At 32.5% G+C, this 18269-nt stretch overlaps 1 protein-coding gene and 1 non-coding gene across 2 annotated transcripts; both read left to right on the forward strand.

The window, feature by feature from the left end:
• Positions 1–1465: 1465 nt before the first annotated feature.
• LOC135146404 (serine-rich adhesin for platelets-like) lies at positions 1466–7308 on the forward strand. Its single transcript, XM_064078575.1, has 5 exons — positions 1466–1683; positions 4660–4842; positions 4900–6282; positions 6610–6754; positions 7116–7308. The coding sequence occupies exons 1-5, from the start codon at positions 1537–1539 to the stop codon at positions 7247–7249; spliced, it is 1992 nt and encodes a 663-aa protein (XP_063934645.1). The 5' UTR covers positions 1466–1536; the 3' UTR covers positions 7250–7308.
• A 6005-nt stretch (positions 7309–13313) lies between these two features.
• On the forward strand, positions 13314–13387 carry Trnat-agu (transfer RNA threonine (anticodon AGU)). Its single transcript has one exon. It is a non-coding gene; the product is annotated as a tRNA-Thr (tRNA).
• The last annotated feature ends 4882 nt before the right edge of the window (positions 13388–18269 follow it).

Below are 18269 nucleotides of genomic sequence, written 5' to 3' on the forward strand. Positions count from 1 at the left end.
CTTTTAGATTATGAAGATCATGGTAAATAACTAATCAGAATTCTTCTGTTTGGCCTTTCCAAAAGTTTGATGACTTCATCTGTGCAATGTGTAAAATAATTTGCGTCTGTACCTGTTATTTATTAAATCATCCACTTTATGCATGTAAGTTTTTGGAAAATAAATGAAATTATGCCACAACATTTTATCTACAATTTAAATTAGAAACTATGAAACCAATTATGCTAAAACTTCGCCTGCATTTCAATTTATCATGAATATGGTAAATCAGAATTTATCTGAAATATGATTCGAGATGATTCGTTTTTTGCACTTCAGCAATGTTTTTGTTTTTAGAACTGTTTGTACAAGATGTGAACAAAATTACCTAATAAATGACTCAATTAATTTTATTGATTAAATAAAAAATGATGAATAATTTTTCCAAATTTCTCAGAACACAGCACTAGTATAGGCGCTGTCACGGAAAAAATATATATTAATATATAGTTGGTTCATCTTAAATTGTGCTTCAGAAGAGATGGTAGTTCATCCTAAATAACTTTAGAGACATTTTTTATATTAAAATTATACTGCAGGCAATTCATAGTTTGAAATGGATCGCTTTTTTCATGGGTCTCTACCGGAATTCGAGTATCATAACATTAAAAGAAATTAAAGAGAAAAGAAAACATATGTAAAGGAGGCAGTGATATGATGAGTCGAAGGAAAATGAAAGAATTTCTTGATAACCGAAGCGAAAAATTTATTTTATGTTTGAAATAATTAATTGTGTAGCATCGTGAGCTGAGTGCTTTAAAACCCAAATAAGCATTATTGACATAATTATTTGTCCATTTTCTCCCAACTATTTAAACTTTATATAACGAATTTATTTTTCGATCTGTTCAAGTAGGTATTTTACAGTGAACTTATCGGATTACAAACCGAATTAAAATGAATCAATGATCATTTTCGAACAAAATCACAAAAAAAGGCAATGAAATTTAATTGAGTATGTGGATGGTCGAAATATGTGTCACCAGCACATTTCTCATATCAATGTCATTTTCAATTATGTGTTATATGAATGCATAAATTAATGATACGCACAGAAGTACAAACATTGATTGCTGAATATCCCAAGGTTCTTACACTACTTATTACCTAAGTGGTGATTATATTTCATAAACTTGTAACTTTTATTTAAAAAAAGCATACAAAAATTTCTAATTTAGTCAATTTTCCACAAAAACAAAAGTCAATTGTTTCGTCACTGACGATACCTGTTAAAACACAGTATTTAAAAGCGGAATAAAAATTAAATTAAACGTCGTGTTGCAGGAGGTATCCAATTATTATTTTGCAACCTCCTGCATGCATACCTGCTATTTTTTAAATTAGTTTACACCAGCGAAGCATCTCGCCAAAATAACACCTGAAATTCTACGTGCTGTTTTAACTTTGGTCTCGCTCTCGGGCAATTTTATTGTTTGTGTTGCAGTTGATTCTGAATCGCGTTAGCGATAGGAACTACTCTTTACAGCGGGAAATAATATGTTCCCGCAAGTGTGTTTGTTTATATTATTGTTTATTAAGTGTTATGGATATCAAGACTCTTGTTGTTCGGATTACAACCGCTACAGAATTCCTCAGGATGTCATGATAGACGTGGTCAATAATCTAGCATTGAAATTACTAGCGGCAAGTAAAACATTTCATATATTTTTAGTTCTATAAATGATCCTCATTGTTAATTATGCACATCTGCACATTTCCCTGTATTGTGAGTGACTGTTTAGTAAATGTACCACCAAACGTAGTTACCAATTTATGTCAGTATTATTTATATTTATTTTATTACTCAGAATTATTTTGCATTTAATTAAATTAAAATTTCGTAATTATCCAATTGTGCAGCTTTTCTTTTTTGCATTATTTTCTATAAACTCATATTTCATATTTATATTATAGAAGTTGATAAAACAAATCCAAATGCATCTGCCGTTTGTATTTTTTTCTATGAAAATAATTTGTATGTTCATTCAAAAGTACATTTTACATTATTATTTATTATTGTAAATATAAATTTTGAAACAAAGAAAATACACCTATAGCTGAATATGTTTTTTTAAATGACATATTTCTTGAGGAAAACATTCAGAAAAATCTTAATCAACACAAGCGATTTTGCGCAGTAAAAATTAAATTGCATTTTAAAGAAGCATTGTATAAACAATTTTAAAACCGCATAAGCAACAGTGCTGAAACTATAGAGAATTATCTTGCGATTCATTTGATAAAATACAAATTTAATCAGATGAATTACTGGTTAATTACCAGAAGTAAACATTCCATAACAAAAATCTTGCAGCCTTGAACATGACTTTACTTCTTGAAGTACACTGTGAAATTTAATGTTAAAAACGTTAAATGTAGCTTTTGGAACACTTTTGATTTCTAGCGCTTGCTAGTGTATGTTATCATTTTCTAGTAAGGAAGAAATCTTTCGTAAAAGAGAAAAGAGTGTCAAAAATTAAGATCAATGCAGCAAAATAAGTGATACATAAGAACATAAGTAACCTGATGCAATCTAAACAATATACATTTTATTGAACATTTTTCTTACTTTACATCAGTTTTGTAAAATTTCCAATGTGAAATACAGATTTTTTTTTTTATTTATCCTATTGTAAATCATACATAGCATTATTATCAATAAATCTTGCTTTATGAGAATTATCTCCTTTTTATATGTACTCGTATCTTTAACAATATTGGAGCAGAAAAAAAGAATAAAAGGAAATTATACCAGTACGTATCAGCTTGTTAACTTGGGTAGATATTAGATTAAACACGAAATGTTAATTTCTGGTTTGTTTCTTAGAAACACTTAATTCTGGTTCTTGTAGGGAACGTTTTAAACTTTAACGGAAGCCGTTCCATGGTAGACTGGCATTCACTCATTTTCATAGAATATCTAAAAGCAGTAATCCAACATTATGCGTATTATTAAGAGTTTGTGTAACACCATCATTAGAGTTTTAACAAAACCACAATACATATTTCATTGTAGCGAGTGCACTGATTATGCTCAATCAATTTAAATGATCCTAAATTTATCACCATTGTCACAATATCATAAAAGCAAAATTACTTCGTTAAAATTTTTCAGTTTCACAAAATACTTCTTGTTAAATTATTTAGCAATTTTCATTTAACTGAAATAAGTGTAAACCAACGTGTGTAACTTAACTGTCAGCGTCCATGTATACCACTTTTATTGCTTGAAAGTTGCCGATAATATCAGTTTATTAAGAAACTTATCCTGCTGTGACAAAATCAGGTTTCATTAAAGTTCTTTTATTCGCGACGTTTCTCGTAATTTCCGATATCTTGTCAAGCAAGTATTTTTGGAATCTGATAATTAGAAGATAATAACACGAACACACAAAACGACAACATTTCCTTAATTGCCGAAATGCGTCCACTTTTTCAAAAAAACCACAAACTGCCATTGACCTCCAGATTATACAGTTAATTTTATAAGACTAAGTTGAATCAACTATCTATGCTTGCAATCATCTTATTGTTACTTATTTAAATAATAATTTAGGTGAGTCAGCAAATTGAAGTCGCCTTCAAAAGATCTTTGATCTTCACAGTGGTTAACGGTAACTTTAAATAAACATGGTTTTTTATGAAGATATCTACTCGTAGATGAATGCCTTCAAAATTCTTCAAAATTTTGTAAAAAAAGAACGCTGCGGGCTACAGAAAGTAAGATGCATTTAAATCACAATTTTCCAGTAGTACTGTTTGAAAAATGTATACCGAGCGACTTGTACATGAAAAAATTTTTTTCAACTACGGCTTTATTCTATGTTATTGTTTTTTAATTATCATTACTGTGTACTAGGTACATATATGATCCGTAAAAAAGTCCTCTAGTGGGCCATGAATTTTATTAAAATAATGACGTTGGCAACACCAGGATTCTCTTTATCTATATAATTTTGCGAAGATTTGTAATCTATTTCACTTTGTTCTGGCGTGTCTTATAGAAAAAATAGTTTTTAGAAAATCACACTAGCTACCTTTGTTAGCTCGTGTGATTTTCGTTACACGATATTTGATTTGTAGACTTTATCAAAAACATACGCTTATTAAATCATATGTGAAGAAAAAAAATAAAAACGTATGCAAATTAAGGATGTTAACAAAAAGATAAGTAGTTCGATAGCATTGTAATTTAGGTGTAGGTATTACTTGCTGGTAACTTTTTTAAGTAATCGAAATATTAAATTTTCATTGTTAAAGTGAAACTTACACCGTAATTTATAAAAATACAATAAATAATTACGTATACAACAATAATAAGTGATACTACATGATCCGAACAAGTGAACTGTTTAATAGTTACTTCGTTTGCCACTGAAATAAGATGTTATTAACTGAAGGACGTATATAGGTACACATGTTGTAGTAATTTACACTTACGAAGAACATTTAAAAACATGTCAAAAAAATTGTGTTTAGACTGTGTTAATTACTTAAGTTTTGCTTGTAATTATTATACATATAATTTTTGGAAAAAAATGTAAAAACACTGTCATGTATCACCACCTCCCTTAAAAACAATTTACTGGAACAAATATTATGGTACTTTTAAATTTTTAGATACACAACGAAGGCAACGATAACAACATTGCTATATCACCATATGGTGCTGTAAGTGTTTTAGTGGCTCTCAAAGAAGGAGTTCGTGGAAGTGCCGCTGCTGAAATTCATCGTGCCACTGGAATTCCTTCGGATTTATCAGTTATCCGCATTGGACTCCGAGATATTCATCGCCACCTTAAAGTATAACACTTATTTTGTCATTTTGCGCATTAATTGATAAAAAACACTTTATTGCAGAGTTATTTCATCCCAGAAGAAGGTTTTCTTTCCGGCTTGACTCTAAGTCACGATAACGTTACATTAAACAGAGAATATGAGGACATCCTTAGATTTTATGGATTTGATATTAATTCGTTTAACAATGCGTTATACCCCGATTTTTCCACAACCGAAGGAATTACGAGTACTACAGAAGAAGTTAGTACCACTACTGAAGTTGGTACCACTACTGATGTTGCTACAAGCACTGCAGAAATGCTTGTGGCTACAACCGAACAAAGCACTACTACAGAGAAAATTTCTGAAAAGGAAGAAATGACGTCTACCATGACTAGCACAACTGAAAGTGTACCAACAACTACAGAAAATGCAAGAATAACTAGATCAGAAAGACCGAGCACTATTACAGAAACAGTTCCGACTACCAGCGAAGCCAGTACAACAACACACAGTGATCTATTGTTGTCTACAAGTACTATAACACAAACCACTGTCGAAGAAACCACAACAGGTGGAAACACGGAAGCTTCGACTACGTTAGTTATAGAGACGACTTCTAGTAGTGACATATTAACTACTCCAACAGAACAAAAAAGTACAACTAACTTAGAAGTTACAACAGAGACAACAACTGCTCAAACTGCTTCGGAAACGTCAACTACTTCAAGCCAAACTAGTACATTATCCCTTACTAGCACAGAAACGGCGGAAATCACCCCCTCAACTGAAGAAATACTTTCCCAAACATCTACCGAAAATAAAATCGTTAGTGAAGAAGAAGTTTCCGATAGTAGTATGATACAGATGTCAACAACTCAAGCATTAGAGTCTAGCGATTCAAGTGACTTAAATGATGGATCAGAAGCGGAAAGTACTACCGAAATGAGTACGAGTAGTACAACAATTGTAGTAGATAGTACTACTAACACTGTCCAGCTAAATGATGAAACTACTAAATATTCAGATGAATCTAAAAATAATAATACTTCACGCAGAAATGCAAGGTCTGTTGTAGATTACATCATAGCGCGATATTATGACGACCATGCGATTACACAAAGACCTCCACCATATAATTCCGAAAATGATTTGTACTTCTTGGTTAATGACAAATATAAAGAGACAAACATTAATTATATGACTTACGATACAGTTCTGCCCTTCCACTATATCTCGCATCTAAAAACATTAGCGCTGCGATTTCCTTTGGATAGTTCGAAATATTATTTATTATTATTACTTCCTGAGAATCCTAAGCAATTAAATAGATTAATTTGTGATATAAGACTGAGCAGTAGTTTGAAGTACATAATAGACAATTTAAGATATACTCACGTGAAAGCTATTATTCCTAGCTTTATGTTAAAGGGATATGTCATCTTGACCTCTACTTTTCAGAAGGTATGTATGATTTTATCAGATTAGCCTATATTTAGTTCATTTGGTTAATATTAATTAAGACACAAACGTTGTAATGCATATTTATTTTTTAATGTTCAGCATATTATTTGTTTTCATTTTTAAAAGCAACCTTCATTCAAGGTTCTGAATATAACTGATATGATCTATCTAATGTTCGCTTAAGTGAATTATATAACAAAAATAATTCTTAATAATAATAATACACGTCACACATTTAGGAGATATGTTTTTGTACTAATTAATTTGTTCTAATTAATTGCACTGTCAGCTTTTCACACTAATGAAACAGTATATTTATGTTCCTAGATGGGAATTAACCGAGTCTTTGAACCAAGACAAGCGGATTTTTCGCCAATGACCAGTGACAAAGGCATCTACGTGACCAACATCGAACAAGCGATTACCGTAAACATTAAAAATTATGTAGATCCGGATACAATGAATAACAATCGTAAGTAATGTTAACAACAATCTCAAATTTGTATTCATCATATTCATTGTTCATCTTAATATTGTTCTCCTGAAATTGTTTCACGCAATCAAGTTTACACAAAAAGTATTTAAATGATGTAACACAACATTTAAATAGATGAAATGTCTCGGTACTTTCACACAATAATTGTTTGATAATTGCAGATATTGTTTAGTTTAAACACTAAGCAAGCTTGTCGAATTACAAAATGTCAGAATTACACTAGGAAATTATGAGGGACAATTCATTGTTTTATGTTAAAATAAATACTGACCTAGTTTTTATAAACGGGAGGAAGTATTATTAAAACGCAGTAATATTTGATGTTTTTGTATTTTAGGATATTTGCATCGAGCCAATCCTGTGCTGTTCAAAGCAGATCATCCATTTCTATATTTTGTCATCGACTCGGAAATAGACGTAACACTGATGGCGGGGAAAATCGTCAATCCACTTAATTCTAGAATTAGATGATAAAGTCAAGTTTGTATAGGTTTATGTATTATAAGTTTAATAAAAACCTTTTAAATCTATACAGTTTTATTTCCATATTATATTTACCTTTAAGAGATTTAATCACCTTGTTGTCAATAACAAAACAATAATATTTATTGTATTCATACACAAAAAACGCACTTTTTTCGACATATGCTTGTTTAAAAAAATGGCTCTAATTTTTAATACAAAAATAGACTCTAGTCGTATGGTCAAGTCGTACTGCAATCATAAGGTGCATGCACGTTTTCTATTGATATATTTGCTCCCCCCTAATAGATTGTAATAAAAGATGGTTTCCGAGATTAACGGACAATTAAAAGTGAGGTGCTTATTTAGTTACTTCTATTTTTTATGACAGTAATTTTTGTTTAGCGAGAATTAAATTTAATTTTTACTGTCGATTAGGTACGAATTTTAAATTATTAAAATAATTTTAATTAACATTATTTTCTGCTATACTATACCTTAATGCTAAATAAAAACAGAAGTTTAAATAATAAATTAAAGTCTAAAACGTAAACAGAAATAATTATTATTTGTTAACTTACTTTTGGTACTTTTCTCTTATAAGTAGATACATTACATTAGCCCATTGAGACTATTGTGGTTGAAAAATGTTCTATATGATAAAATAAACTGTTAGCTTGCAAATTCCCACTAGAAAACTAATTAACATGACCCAAAGATTTTAGCACATAAATCCCTGTGGTCAGAAAAGCACTGTAGTGTTAAGGAGGTTATAAATACATTACGCTGTTATTTTGTTGTCGTCTGCAAATTCTCATTGGCAAAAGTGTGACGTTTTTATTACTTCACTGGTTTTAACTGACATAAATCTAACAATTATATCTGCAACAAAAAAAAAACTTCAACTACTTCTTATACATTGATTGATGATAACTATTTAGAAAATATTATTGTAATTCATAATACATTTGTTACAATAAATCTATCTACCTAGATAATATTGAAATAAGGGTGAGGCAAGCCGTGACACAATACATGCTGCCAGTTCATGATCCAAAATTCCATCAAATAAATGTCAAAAACCAGTAGCGTCAGAAGTGGGTAAGAATAAAAAAAAAGAAAAACAAAAAATAATTTAAAACAACGAAACTAAAAATAAATTGATTTAAGTCTCTTTCTTAAGTACATCGTTTTCTTAAATTCTCTGCCAAAATTAGCATTGCATGGTTCTTGCTACACCGTTTTAGTTTCTGCTGTTTCTTTATCTGATCTTTTCACTTCCTGCTATAAATCTTTAAACAGTATACAATAAACTTAGTTATAAAATTGAATGTAATTGACTTGTAATGTGGGCGTCATTTAATGTTTCTCATATAATTTTGACAGTGTTTCCAAACGAATAATGGTTGTTGTTTTTTTGTTGTTTAAATGTTGTTTCAAATAAGAAAACACTTGTTCTACTAAAAGGGGCGGCTTGAAAAGGATTATCTGACATTTTTAATGCCATAAATTGTGTATATGATCTTATCGCAATAATTCTGTTGCTCTTCGATCCTAAACTTCTAAAACAATTTTGGCAGATATGTCTATATCTGATACTCCTAACAACATAACCAGCACATTGTAAAGTGCGTTTTCTTTTTCTGTTTTAAAAAATGCTATTCCAATATACATTCCAATCCAAAGGTAAATTCGGAAGTAAATAAGTAATTGGCGTTCATTTTTTCTTTACCATCTTTGTTCTCATTTCTGACATAATTTAAAAAAAAGCCAAGGATATTCTTTCAACAGTTTTATTGTAAGTACCAGGGGCGGCTGGTCAGGGGCGGCAGGGTCGGCCACGCTGTACCAGTCATTTTAAAATACTTAGTAAGCGTTGAAATTAGAAAATAAAAAAAGAAATAAAGTTTGAATGTACATTAGGATAGATCATATATATTAAAAATATATTTTATTATATTGTAGGTACAAAATAAAGCATTTGTTGCTAATTTTAAATGCTGATAAACACGCTTTGCCGGCGAGATTTCGGCACGCCGTATCCAGGAATGTATTATGCTCGATGTTTCGACTTCGTAGCAGCTTACGGTTTCATCGTTCTCTTTGTCTAGTACACTGTAGTAGACAAAGACCTGGCGGAACGTATGTTGTGCCAGGTCCGGCGAAATCCTCCTTCGCCGTACCCAGCAACGCGAATTTAGTTTTTAAAACGCTTAATATTTAAGATAGCTAACCAAATTACAAAACAATAACGGCCTCGATGTTCTTCAGTGCATACTATTTTTTTTTTAATAATAATTGTCGATTTAATACATTTGCCTGTGTATGAATAATAAACGAAAAAAATTACATTAAATTATCTAAAATTTTATTTTTCGTACATAACTTAGCTACAACATAAATGCGCTTTTTCTGTATTTTTAGCATCTAAGCGTTTTCAGATATTTCAGAAACGAATTTAAAGTTTTAAATCATTTTAATTTTTCAATTATTCAATTAATTTATTTGACAATTTGTCATATACATTAAAAAAAAAAATTAATGTAAATGAAGATAGTTAACAGTTGGTACTTTTATTATTACTTTTTTTTATATTTTTTAACTGCATGTCATTATTTAATTATTATTATTTAATTGTGGATGTCCGGGGTCGGCAAGCCGTATAGCCGCCGGTCGACGCGGAACTCAGTAAAAATAATGTTTTCGGTGGTTCTCAATTAATGATAAAGCAGAACAAGTAGAATTAAGGATTAATAGTATTTGGAATCAAACTGACATTGTGAATTTCCTATAAAAAATTATTTTAACAGGTCGAAACATTTGAGATGTTTTGTACATCCTGGCACGTAAAATGTCAGTGGTTAATGAGTAGCAGCCATACATTACGAAAATATATAACACCAAGGTGTAGACTCAAAATATTTGGCCGACCCGAAATTTTGACCCACCAGCCGCCACTGGTAAGTACTGCTTCCTGTATTATATGCAGCAAGATCCTGTGACACGGCGAAAAGTTTTAGATCATATTTAAATTGAATTCTTATCGGTAAGAGATGGCGAGCTCGGGTTTATGAAAAAAGATTTTCCATACAGTCTTGCGAAACTCTAGTAGATGTTAGTAAGTAGCATTTTATTTATTTAAAAATACATTTTTAAGATTCAAAATTGAAGTGATACTTAGTACCACGTTGTAACGAAGCGTATTTTCGCGGCCGAAAAAGAGGATTCTTGCTTGAAGAATTAGCCGTAAGATTTATTTTAGTCGTGTAGCTGATGGCAGGAAATAAAACCCGATTATTGTTTAAACTTTTAATCTGCTTTATTTTATTTTTTTATTTTCGCGGGCGCTTACCACCTGGAGATCCGTGTCTCCGGTTTGAGAGCAACCTCGGTGCTCCCTCCCCCGGAGAGGGAGCCGGCGCCCGAGCGACCGCCGCTCCCGACCGAACGCGCCACCCCGTGTCAGGTCAGGTCAGGTCAAGTCAAGTCATTCTAGTTCAGCGGCACTAGTCGGCCCAAGGCTTGGTACCGAGGCACGCCGCTCCCACGCGTTATCGGCAAAATTCCGAACCGTCACCGTCCGTCCCACCGCAATTTCATCGCAACATCCGTTCTTGGAAACCGTCAAGAAACTTTTCCGAATTGATTTGCAGCGACTTTTATGGTTGAAAATAAATCTAGAATATCTTTTAAAAATTTCGAAGTCTCTAAATAGATTCTCAAATTAAATTTGCTTAAAGCTAACATCTTCGATCTACAACTATTCAATTTTAACTATGTATACACCATGCCAATGAAAAAAGGTGTTCTATTGAAACTACATCTTCCATTTCTTCCGCATCAAATTTCATTGCATTACTAACGTTTCTGTTGATAACATTTAATGAATTCGAAATTTCCATTTTATTAAAATGGTCAGTTTTTAAAACATCCATGTTTAATTTTGGAGCAAATTGTAAATCAACATTTTGATTTTTTTTTTTATTATTTAAAGAATTGAATTTGATGGTCAGTAAAAAGATCTTTCAGATCTTGATTTAGTTTTTCAAAAGCAATTTTCTGTAGCAATAATTATTTACTTAATTTCTTATTATTTCATCTTAAAATTAGGAGCTGTTTTCTAAGCATTTTATTTTTCCTGCAAATAATCCTGCTTTGAAAAACATTGGTTTTTACTAAAACAGTAGACAGTAGATTCTGGTTGACTTGCAAGATCCATAGTATGAAAGATATACATATATGTAGATGGAACCGCATGAATTTTCAGTTTGTTGCCAAAAATTTCCCACTTATCTCTGGCAAAATGGTCCACACATACTCGCCCGTGTTTTGGAAGTAGAACGCCAAAATTCATTTTCTTCATCTACAGAGAACGTGCAAATAAACTATCTCAAATTTGTTATGACAACCTTTTACACTACAGCCGCTCGTTTTTTAAGTAAAATTCGGTGAATGAATAACAACAATAGTGTCAGGCTGACAATGCAGTGCACTGGGTTAAATTTTTGAATTAAAAAACGATCCACCCATAAAAATCTATTCCTTTGTTTACTCTACCCTTATATATACATACAACATAATATACATTAGTTACACTATTTATATTAGATACAAAGTCCGTAGACACTTTACTAGTTCATTAGTTTGACAAACGATTCTAAGTAAGCCTCTTGGAGTCGTGTTTCATTCAGCGATGAATCCAGATTTTCTCTGGTGAACAAGAATCGACGAGGAAAGGTGTACAGACGAATCTGCAGTATTGTGAGAACAGTGCAATTTGGTAGAGGATCTGTGATTGTCTGGGGTGGCATATCATTGGAGGCTCATACAGAACTCGTTACAACTGGATGAGCACAGATACGTAACATCGATATAGGAACAATATGTTGTACCATATTTTAACCATTTTATAGCCGACCAATTTTTTATGCAGGATAATGCTTGTCCGCATATTGCTGGAAAGAGTCTGGACTTGAATCGCATAGAGGATGTGTGGGACAGCTTAGGTAGATGGTTAAAAGCTTCAGAGCTAGACTAGAATAAGTAGGAAACAGGTTAGTAGAAATTTGGGACAATTTTGATCAAAACGAAATTCGAATAGACAAGATGTCAAACTGTTATCGGGGGCAGAGGTGGCAACACCTGTTATTGAATTAAAAATATGGGGGTGACTATCGTTTTGCAGATAAACAGGTGTTAAGTTATATTTATTTATTTATTTTTTTGCTTCAATTTTCAAATAAAAGTTATTTTTCGTACTTAATGCGTATGTTTAACTTATATCTTACTCACAATACATATAAAAAAAATGTTTTCCGAAATTTTAATGTTTGCAACTTATGCCTTAATTTTGCGACGAAGTGTATTTTCGGAGAGAACAAATACTTATTCCATAATTATGTATACAACTGCAAACTTTGACATAGGTAGTGGGAAAATACCTATTAATTTTTTTAACATCGCCGTTGTCAATAATGATACGATAAAGATTGAAACATAACGGGAAAATTGGCAATTAAACCGTCTCGAAGGTGATCCACCTGACAACGTCCTCGACTGTTAAGAATCGCACAACATTCTCGTTGCATTAATAGTGACTATTGATAATAATTGAAGCAAATTTTTGGATTGGCAATTCTTAATTATTGGCTGCAATGTTAGCATGTTGTCGGTTCACGATTGTGAATTTGACATGAGCATGCATAAAAAAACCAATGGGAAGATGGTAGCTACTGATTTGGTGAACAAAATTTCAATTTTACATCAGGCATGCCATCATAAAATTTGAAATATAAACTGCCAACATGACAAAAAAATCACAAACAATAATAGTTACATACTCGGTACATAACTACCTATAAAAGAGTACACTTAAAAAACATCCTAAAATGGATATAAACAAAAACATTACAGAGAACCTTAATTGCAGATTATAATTTTTGTTACTTTTTGTTTTTTAATTTGTATTCTTAAAAAATAATATTACGTCTTTGTCATTTCATTACATCACAAACACGGCAATAGTTAGTGAACCCAGTAAAAATTTCTTAGAGCTGAAGGCGGCGATAATCACGGCGCCGTGGCTTAGTTGGTTAAAGCGCCTGTCTAGTAAACAGGAGATCGTGAGTTCGAATCTCGCCGGGGCCTGCACTTTGTGCTACTTTTTTTTGCTTAAAAGATCATTGCGTTATTTATTATTGTTTTTAATATGTAAATATTTCAAAACGCAGTATCACAACAGTTACATGTCAACATCTATATGTTTTCTATAAAACAACTCTTTAAGTATTTGGCTGATGCTAACAAGCATAGCAACTGTTAATTCTTAAAAACCCCAGACTAAACAATTAATCCTTAAAGGATTCGCTGCGACGGTCAACGCACTATCATCAAACATCAGACATAGCTAAGGACCATCTCCATGAAATCAACTTGCAAATAAAAAAAAAATCGCACTTAAATCGGTTCATCTGTTATTGCCTTTCCATAGACAGGCAACGTTGTAACACCTTTTTTTTTGTGTCGGGGATGAAAAAATGAACTTTCTAAGTTGCGATATCTGTAGCTTCGGCTAACTCACGCACCTTCACGAGACTTCACTGGGAGTAAATAATACAATTTTCTTGGTGTTTTCACTTATAATGCCATAAGTAGTCAAAGTTAGTCGAATATTTTTGTACTGGTGTCAGGAATCGGCATTACACTTGGATTTAAACGCGTACGCATTGATATTGGAGGGACTATTCCATGAATCAACTCTTTTTCAACTAAAATTCAACCAAAAAGTACAAAAATTAAGTAACAGGTAATAAACATTTTGTTTAAATAAAGCTTCAGTGATATTTGATGCTGTTTTACGTGATGTTTTCCTGTGATTTCAATATGCAAATACAAGAAAAAAGATATGTACGGTGGCAATTTTTCAACTTTTTGAAAGAAAAGGGCTACGATTTCGAGCAATCTATTTCCCCTGAGAGTTTAATAAATACTCTACTATTTTAAAAAGTTGGGCTTCTAACATGAAAAAAAGGACGGTACTATTTACAAGAGAAATTTAATTAAATACATGTTCAGTACGAAGCTAGTTCAAAAAATGTATTTCAATGAGTGGAATATTAAAATAAATCCATTTACGGATGCATGCTTCAAGGCAGCATGAGATGCCAGAGATGCTACCCGAAGAAAACTTCAAGCACTACCAGAAAAAAGGACAGTAAACTCAGTAGCGCTAACTGAAAATAAATTCTTAAATATGCTACAAACTTTAAACGAAAATACAGAGCACGGTTTATAAAAGAAGTTTTTTTTAATCGCATCTATTGAATTAGATTGAAGTGGCCGTGAAGGGACCAGTTGTTTGATATACCATTTCAAGCACGAAATTGACAATAAAGGACTTAGCACTGGCCGAATTGACTATAATCTTGTCTTCTCAAAAACAACATAGTGGTTCAAAATCACCGCCAAGCAGTAAATGGTTGACAGAAAATAAAGAGAACCCTGACCTCTGCCCTATTAGGTATTTTTCTTTCCCGTTTTATGTCTTATATTAAACCGTTCTATTTTATAGATTGTATCATCTGCTAATGGTGAAAAAGGGAAAAACATAAACACCGACGGAATGTTTTTAATACCCAATTCTTTTTGGATAAAATACAAAATGCAATGTGGTCCCTTTGGAGTTAGTGAAATTGGTAAATGGGTAAAGTCATTGGCAATTAATAGTTAGCTTAATTAAACAATATTTGCAACTTGACGATGAATATCATAAAACCAATCATTAATATGTACCCTTTTTCGCGGCGATTTACAATTCCGAAAATTAAATTTTGGATCGAAGCTGACAAACGCACCAAAAGTCACCTACATTGTACTGTTCACCCTCCGGAGTCAAAGGTTCCGTAGATCGCATGCACAATTATGAACCACGTGTCCAATTTCACGACAACAGTGCACGAATGACGTCACAAAAGATGGCAACTGCGTTCACCTAACGCCACAAACCACCTATATATAGAGTGGGTGGTTTGTGCCTAACGCCCACCTTCTCAATGTTACCTCTACGAGGGTTTCTCGACAATAATGCCAACCCCTAGTACTGGGGTTTTTTCTTAGTACTATGGCATCCCATTCTATGGGCGTCCCTAACGTAGAGTGACCGAAATACATTTGTCAGCATTCCGCGGGAGAAACAAACAAAATTAAAACAAAATATGGAACAAACTTCGAACCGGAACAAATAAAATACGAAATAATTCAGTTAATCAAGTGAATAATGCTGTAAAATAAATAAAATTATAAATGAACCTTCTTGTTTATTTCAAACTGTACCAATATAACCTTTTCTAGTTGTATATTTAATATTTTTAACAAATAAATACATTGATTTGTCATTGACTTGCTTTTGTTAAAAACTATGACTTGAATACCTTCCTGGGAAGATACATCCGCTACAATGCGATATAACCATAGTAACGCCCATATAAAGTACTATTTTCATTGACTCTTTTTAAGCAATTGACAGATTAAATAAATAGTCACTTATAATACCATAAGTAGCTAAAGTTATGTCGAAAATTTTTGCGGTGGTATCACGAATGTGAATTACGCTTGGATTTAAATACCACGAGTGCGAAGCACGATTTGCAAGCGAAATGTCCATGAATGGAACCATGACAGATGAATGGAATAGTCAGTTATTGTCTTTGCCATTTCTATTGAAACACCATCTGTTGATTTTGCTTAAATTTTAGCAATTGGTGACAGCTTTCGGTTGATTGACAACGGCTTTTAGTTAGAAAATTGTCTGAATATGAACGTTGCCAAATTTACGATTAACAAGTGGTGTTTCAATAGAAATGGCAAAGACTTTACACCTAAATTATAATATAACAAGCGATATGATTATAATCGGCAATTATATCATTATTGGTTCCAATTTACTGGGATAAATTTCATTTTGGTATGAGATGTTGTTGCTTAAGGAGATTTTTTTGAGATCAATTGACATTAATGAATCACGAGACGCAGTCGAGTGATTTGTGCTAATGGCAACTGGTCAAGAAAAAATGTCCTTGCAACAATATCGAGTGACTAAAAGAAATTTAGTCTTCGGCAAGACAACCTAAGGTGGTGCTCACAAACTCGCGGAAGATAAATGGTTGGTGCTTAACAATATCGATAAAAATCTCTGCCTCGTCCATCTCTTTAGAAAGTTGATGTCCAAAAGAACTGACAGAATCACAGCGTCAAGACTCTTTTTGACAGTTAATCCGAATTGGAACAAGACAACTTCGAGTGGATAGTTTAAAGACATGCCGCTTGGGAAAAACGAAATAGCCAAGTGGAGAAAACAAGGTGCAAAAAGAATAAGGCTGGATGCAAAAAGAAAAAAAAATAGCAACCATTGGAATCGAACAGCGGCTGTGACTCAGTTGGCAAAAAATGGTATTGGCGAACAGCAACTTATCAAATTAACAGCACACAGCTCTCCAAATTCCATAAAATGTTATTTACAAATTCATGGCGAACATCATATGGAACTATTAGAGCAGATGTAAAGTAAGGCCAAAAACAGTGGAGCAACATAATAACTGCATATTTTATTTCAACTGTTCTGAACATCAAAATAAAAATTAAGTATTGTGTTCTAAGATTACTGTATCTCTAGTGATTAAACACATCCTTATCTGAGCTGAATAAACACCAACTTGATGTTTATTCAGTGTAATGCTGTTGCTATTGGTTAAAATTAAAATTTTCATGCATTTTGAATGGTTGTGTATATTAATCAGTAATATTTTCTAGATTCTGCATTTTATGCAAAAAAAAAATATATTTTTTTTGTGTGTTCGTTCAGGGCCTAAATTAATGTGCACTTCTGCACATTTTGTGCAGTTCGAAAATGCATTTGTGCAGCTGGAAATTGCAATTTGTGCAGTAACTTTTTCACATTATTAATATTTTTACTTCCCGAGCGTAGTTACTACTACTGACGTCGGTTCATCCCTTCACCGAAAAGAATCGAGGAATTTTTATGATTTTGTTTGTCAAGTGGAACCTCAAGAAACCCCAGATGTGCTATTTTCGCTCTGTCACGTACCTGCTTAACAATAACACTTGTCTCAGTGATTTCGAAAAAGTGCACAACAAAAATTTATCAATCGTACTTGCGGAGTCGTACTGCCTTCACAGCTGTTATCACTTTGGTTTTTTCTTGCATTGGTAATGCGCTGTGACTAATTTTCTTTTGTGCTATGACAAGTATTATTTACGTTATTGGCGTCATCACAAATTTTTTATTGATCCAATTAAGAACGTGTCACCCCATTTTCTCAAAAATAAAATTATAGAACATTTTGTTCGATTGTGGCTTAATTAATTATTTTATTAGTCTTCTGTTTTGGGAACACAACACACAAACTTTTGTGATGTACCTTTAAATAGTGATATATGAATGTATTAATAGTGTCGGTATTATGCCTTTTTTAGATTTTTGTTTATTTGAATTTGCGTTTTGCTATTATTTATTTATTATTAATGTTGTAGGTATTTTCACAAAATCAACAAAATCATAGTACACTTTAATGGGGGGGGGGGGGGTGCAGAAGTACTATTAAGGACACAAGGGGGATTATTGCGATTGTGCAGTTGGAAATTTTCCTTAATTTAGGCGCTGTGTTCGTTAAACAATCTGGTTATTATGGCGGCCTGGTAACTAAAATCCGAAGCTCACTATTTTCGAAAAATATTTGCTTTAATCACATTAATCATAAGGAGCGCTCAAATAAAAACGACGTCAAGTTGGTTTTGAAAATATCAACGAATCATTCACTAAGGGCGTAATTTCAAGTTGGATTTGCGAAGTCGCAAGTGCCTTGCTATGGTAATTTCGATGACAGTTGTTGCCATTCGCGATATGATTCGTCCTTGCGACTGCTGTCATCGCATCTTCCATAGCAACGAGGACTTGCAAAATTGTAAATCCAACTTGAAATTGGCCCGTAAATTCACATTTACAAAGCCAGCT

Source organism: Zophobas morio, unplaced genomic scaffold (genome assembly GCF_036711695.1).
Source record: "Zophobas morio isolate AGI-343-1 ecotype UQ-CSIRO unplaced genomic scaffold, CSIRO_AGI_Zmor_V1 ptg000005l, whole genome shotgun sequence".
Lineage (NCBI taxonomy): Eukaryota > Metazoa > Arthropoda > Insecta > Coleoptera > Tenebrionidae > Zophobas > Zophobas morio.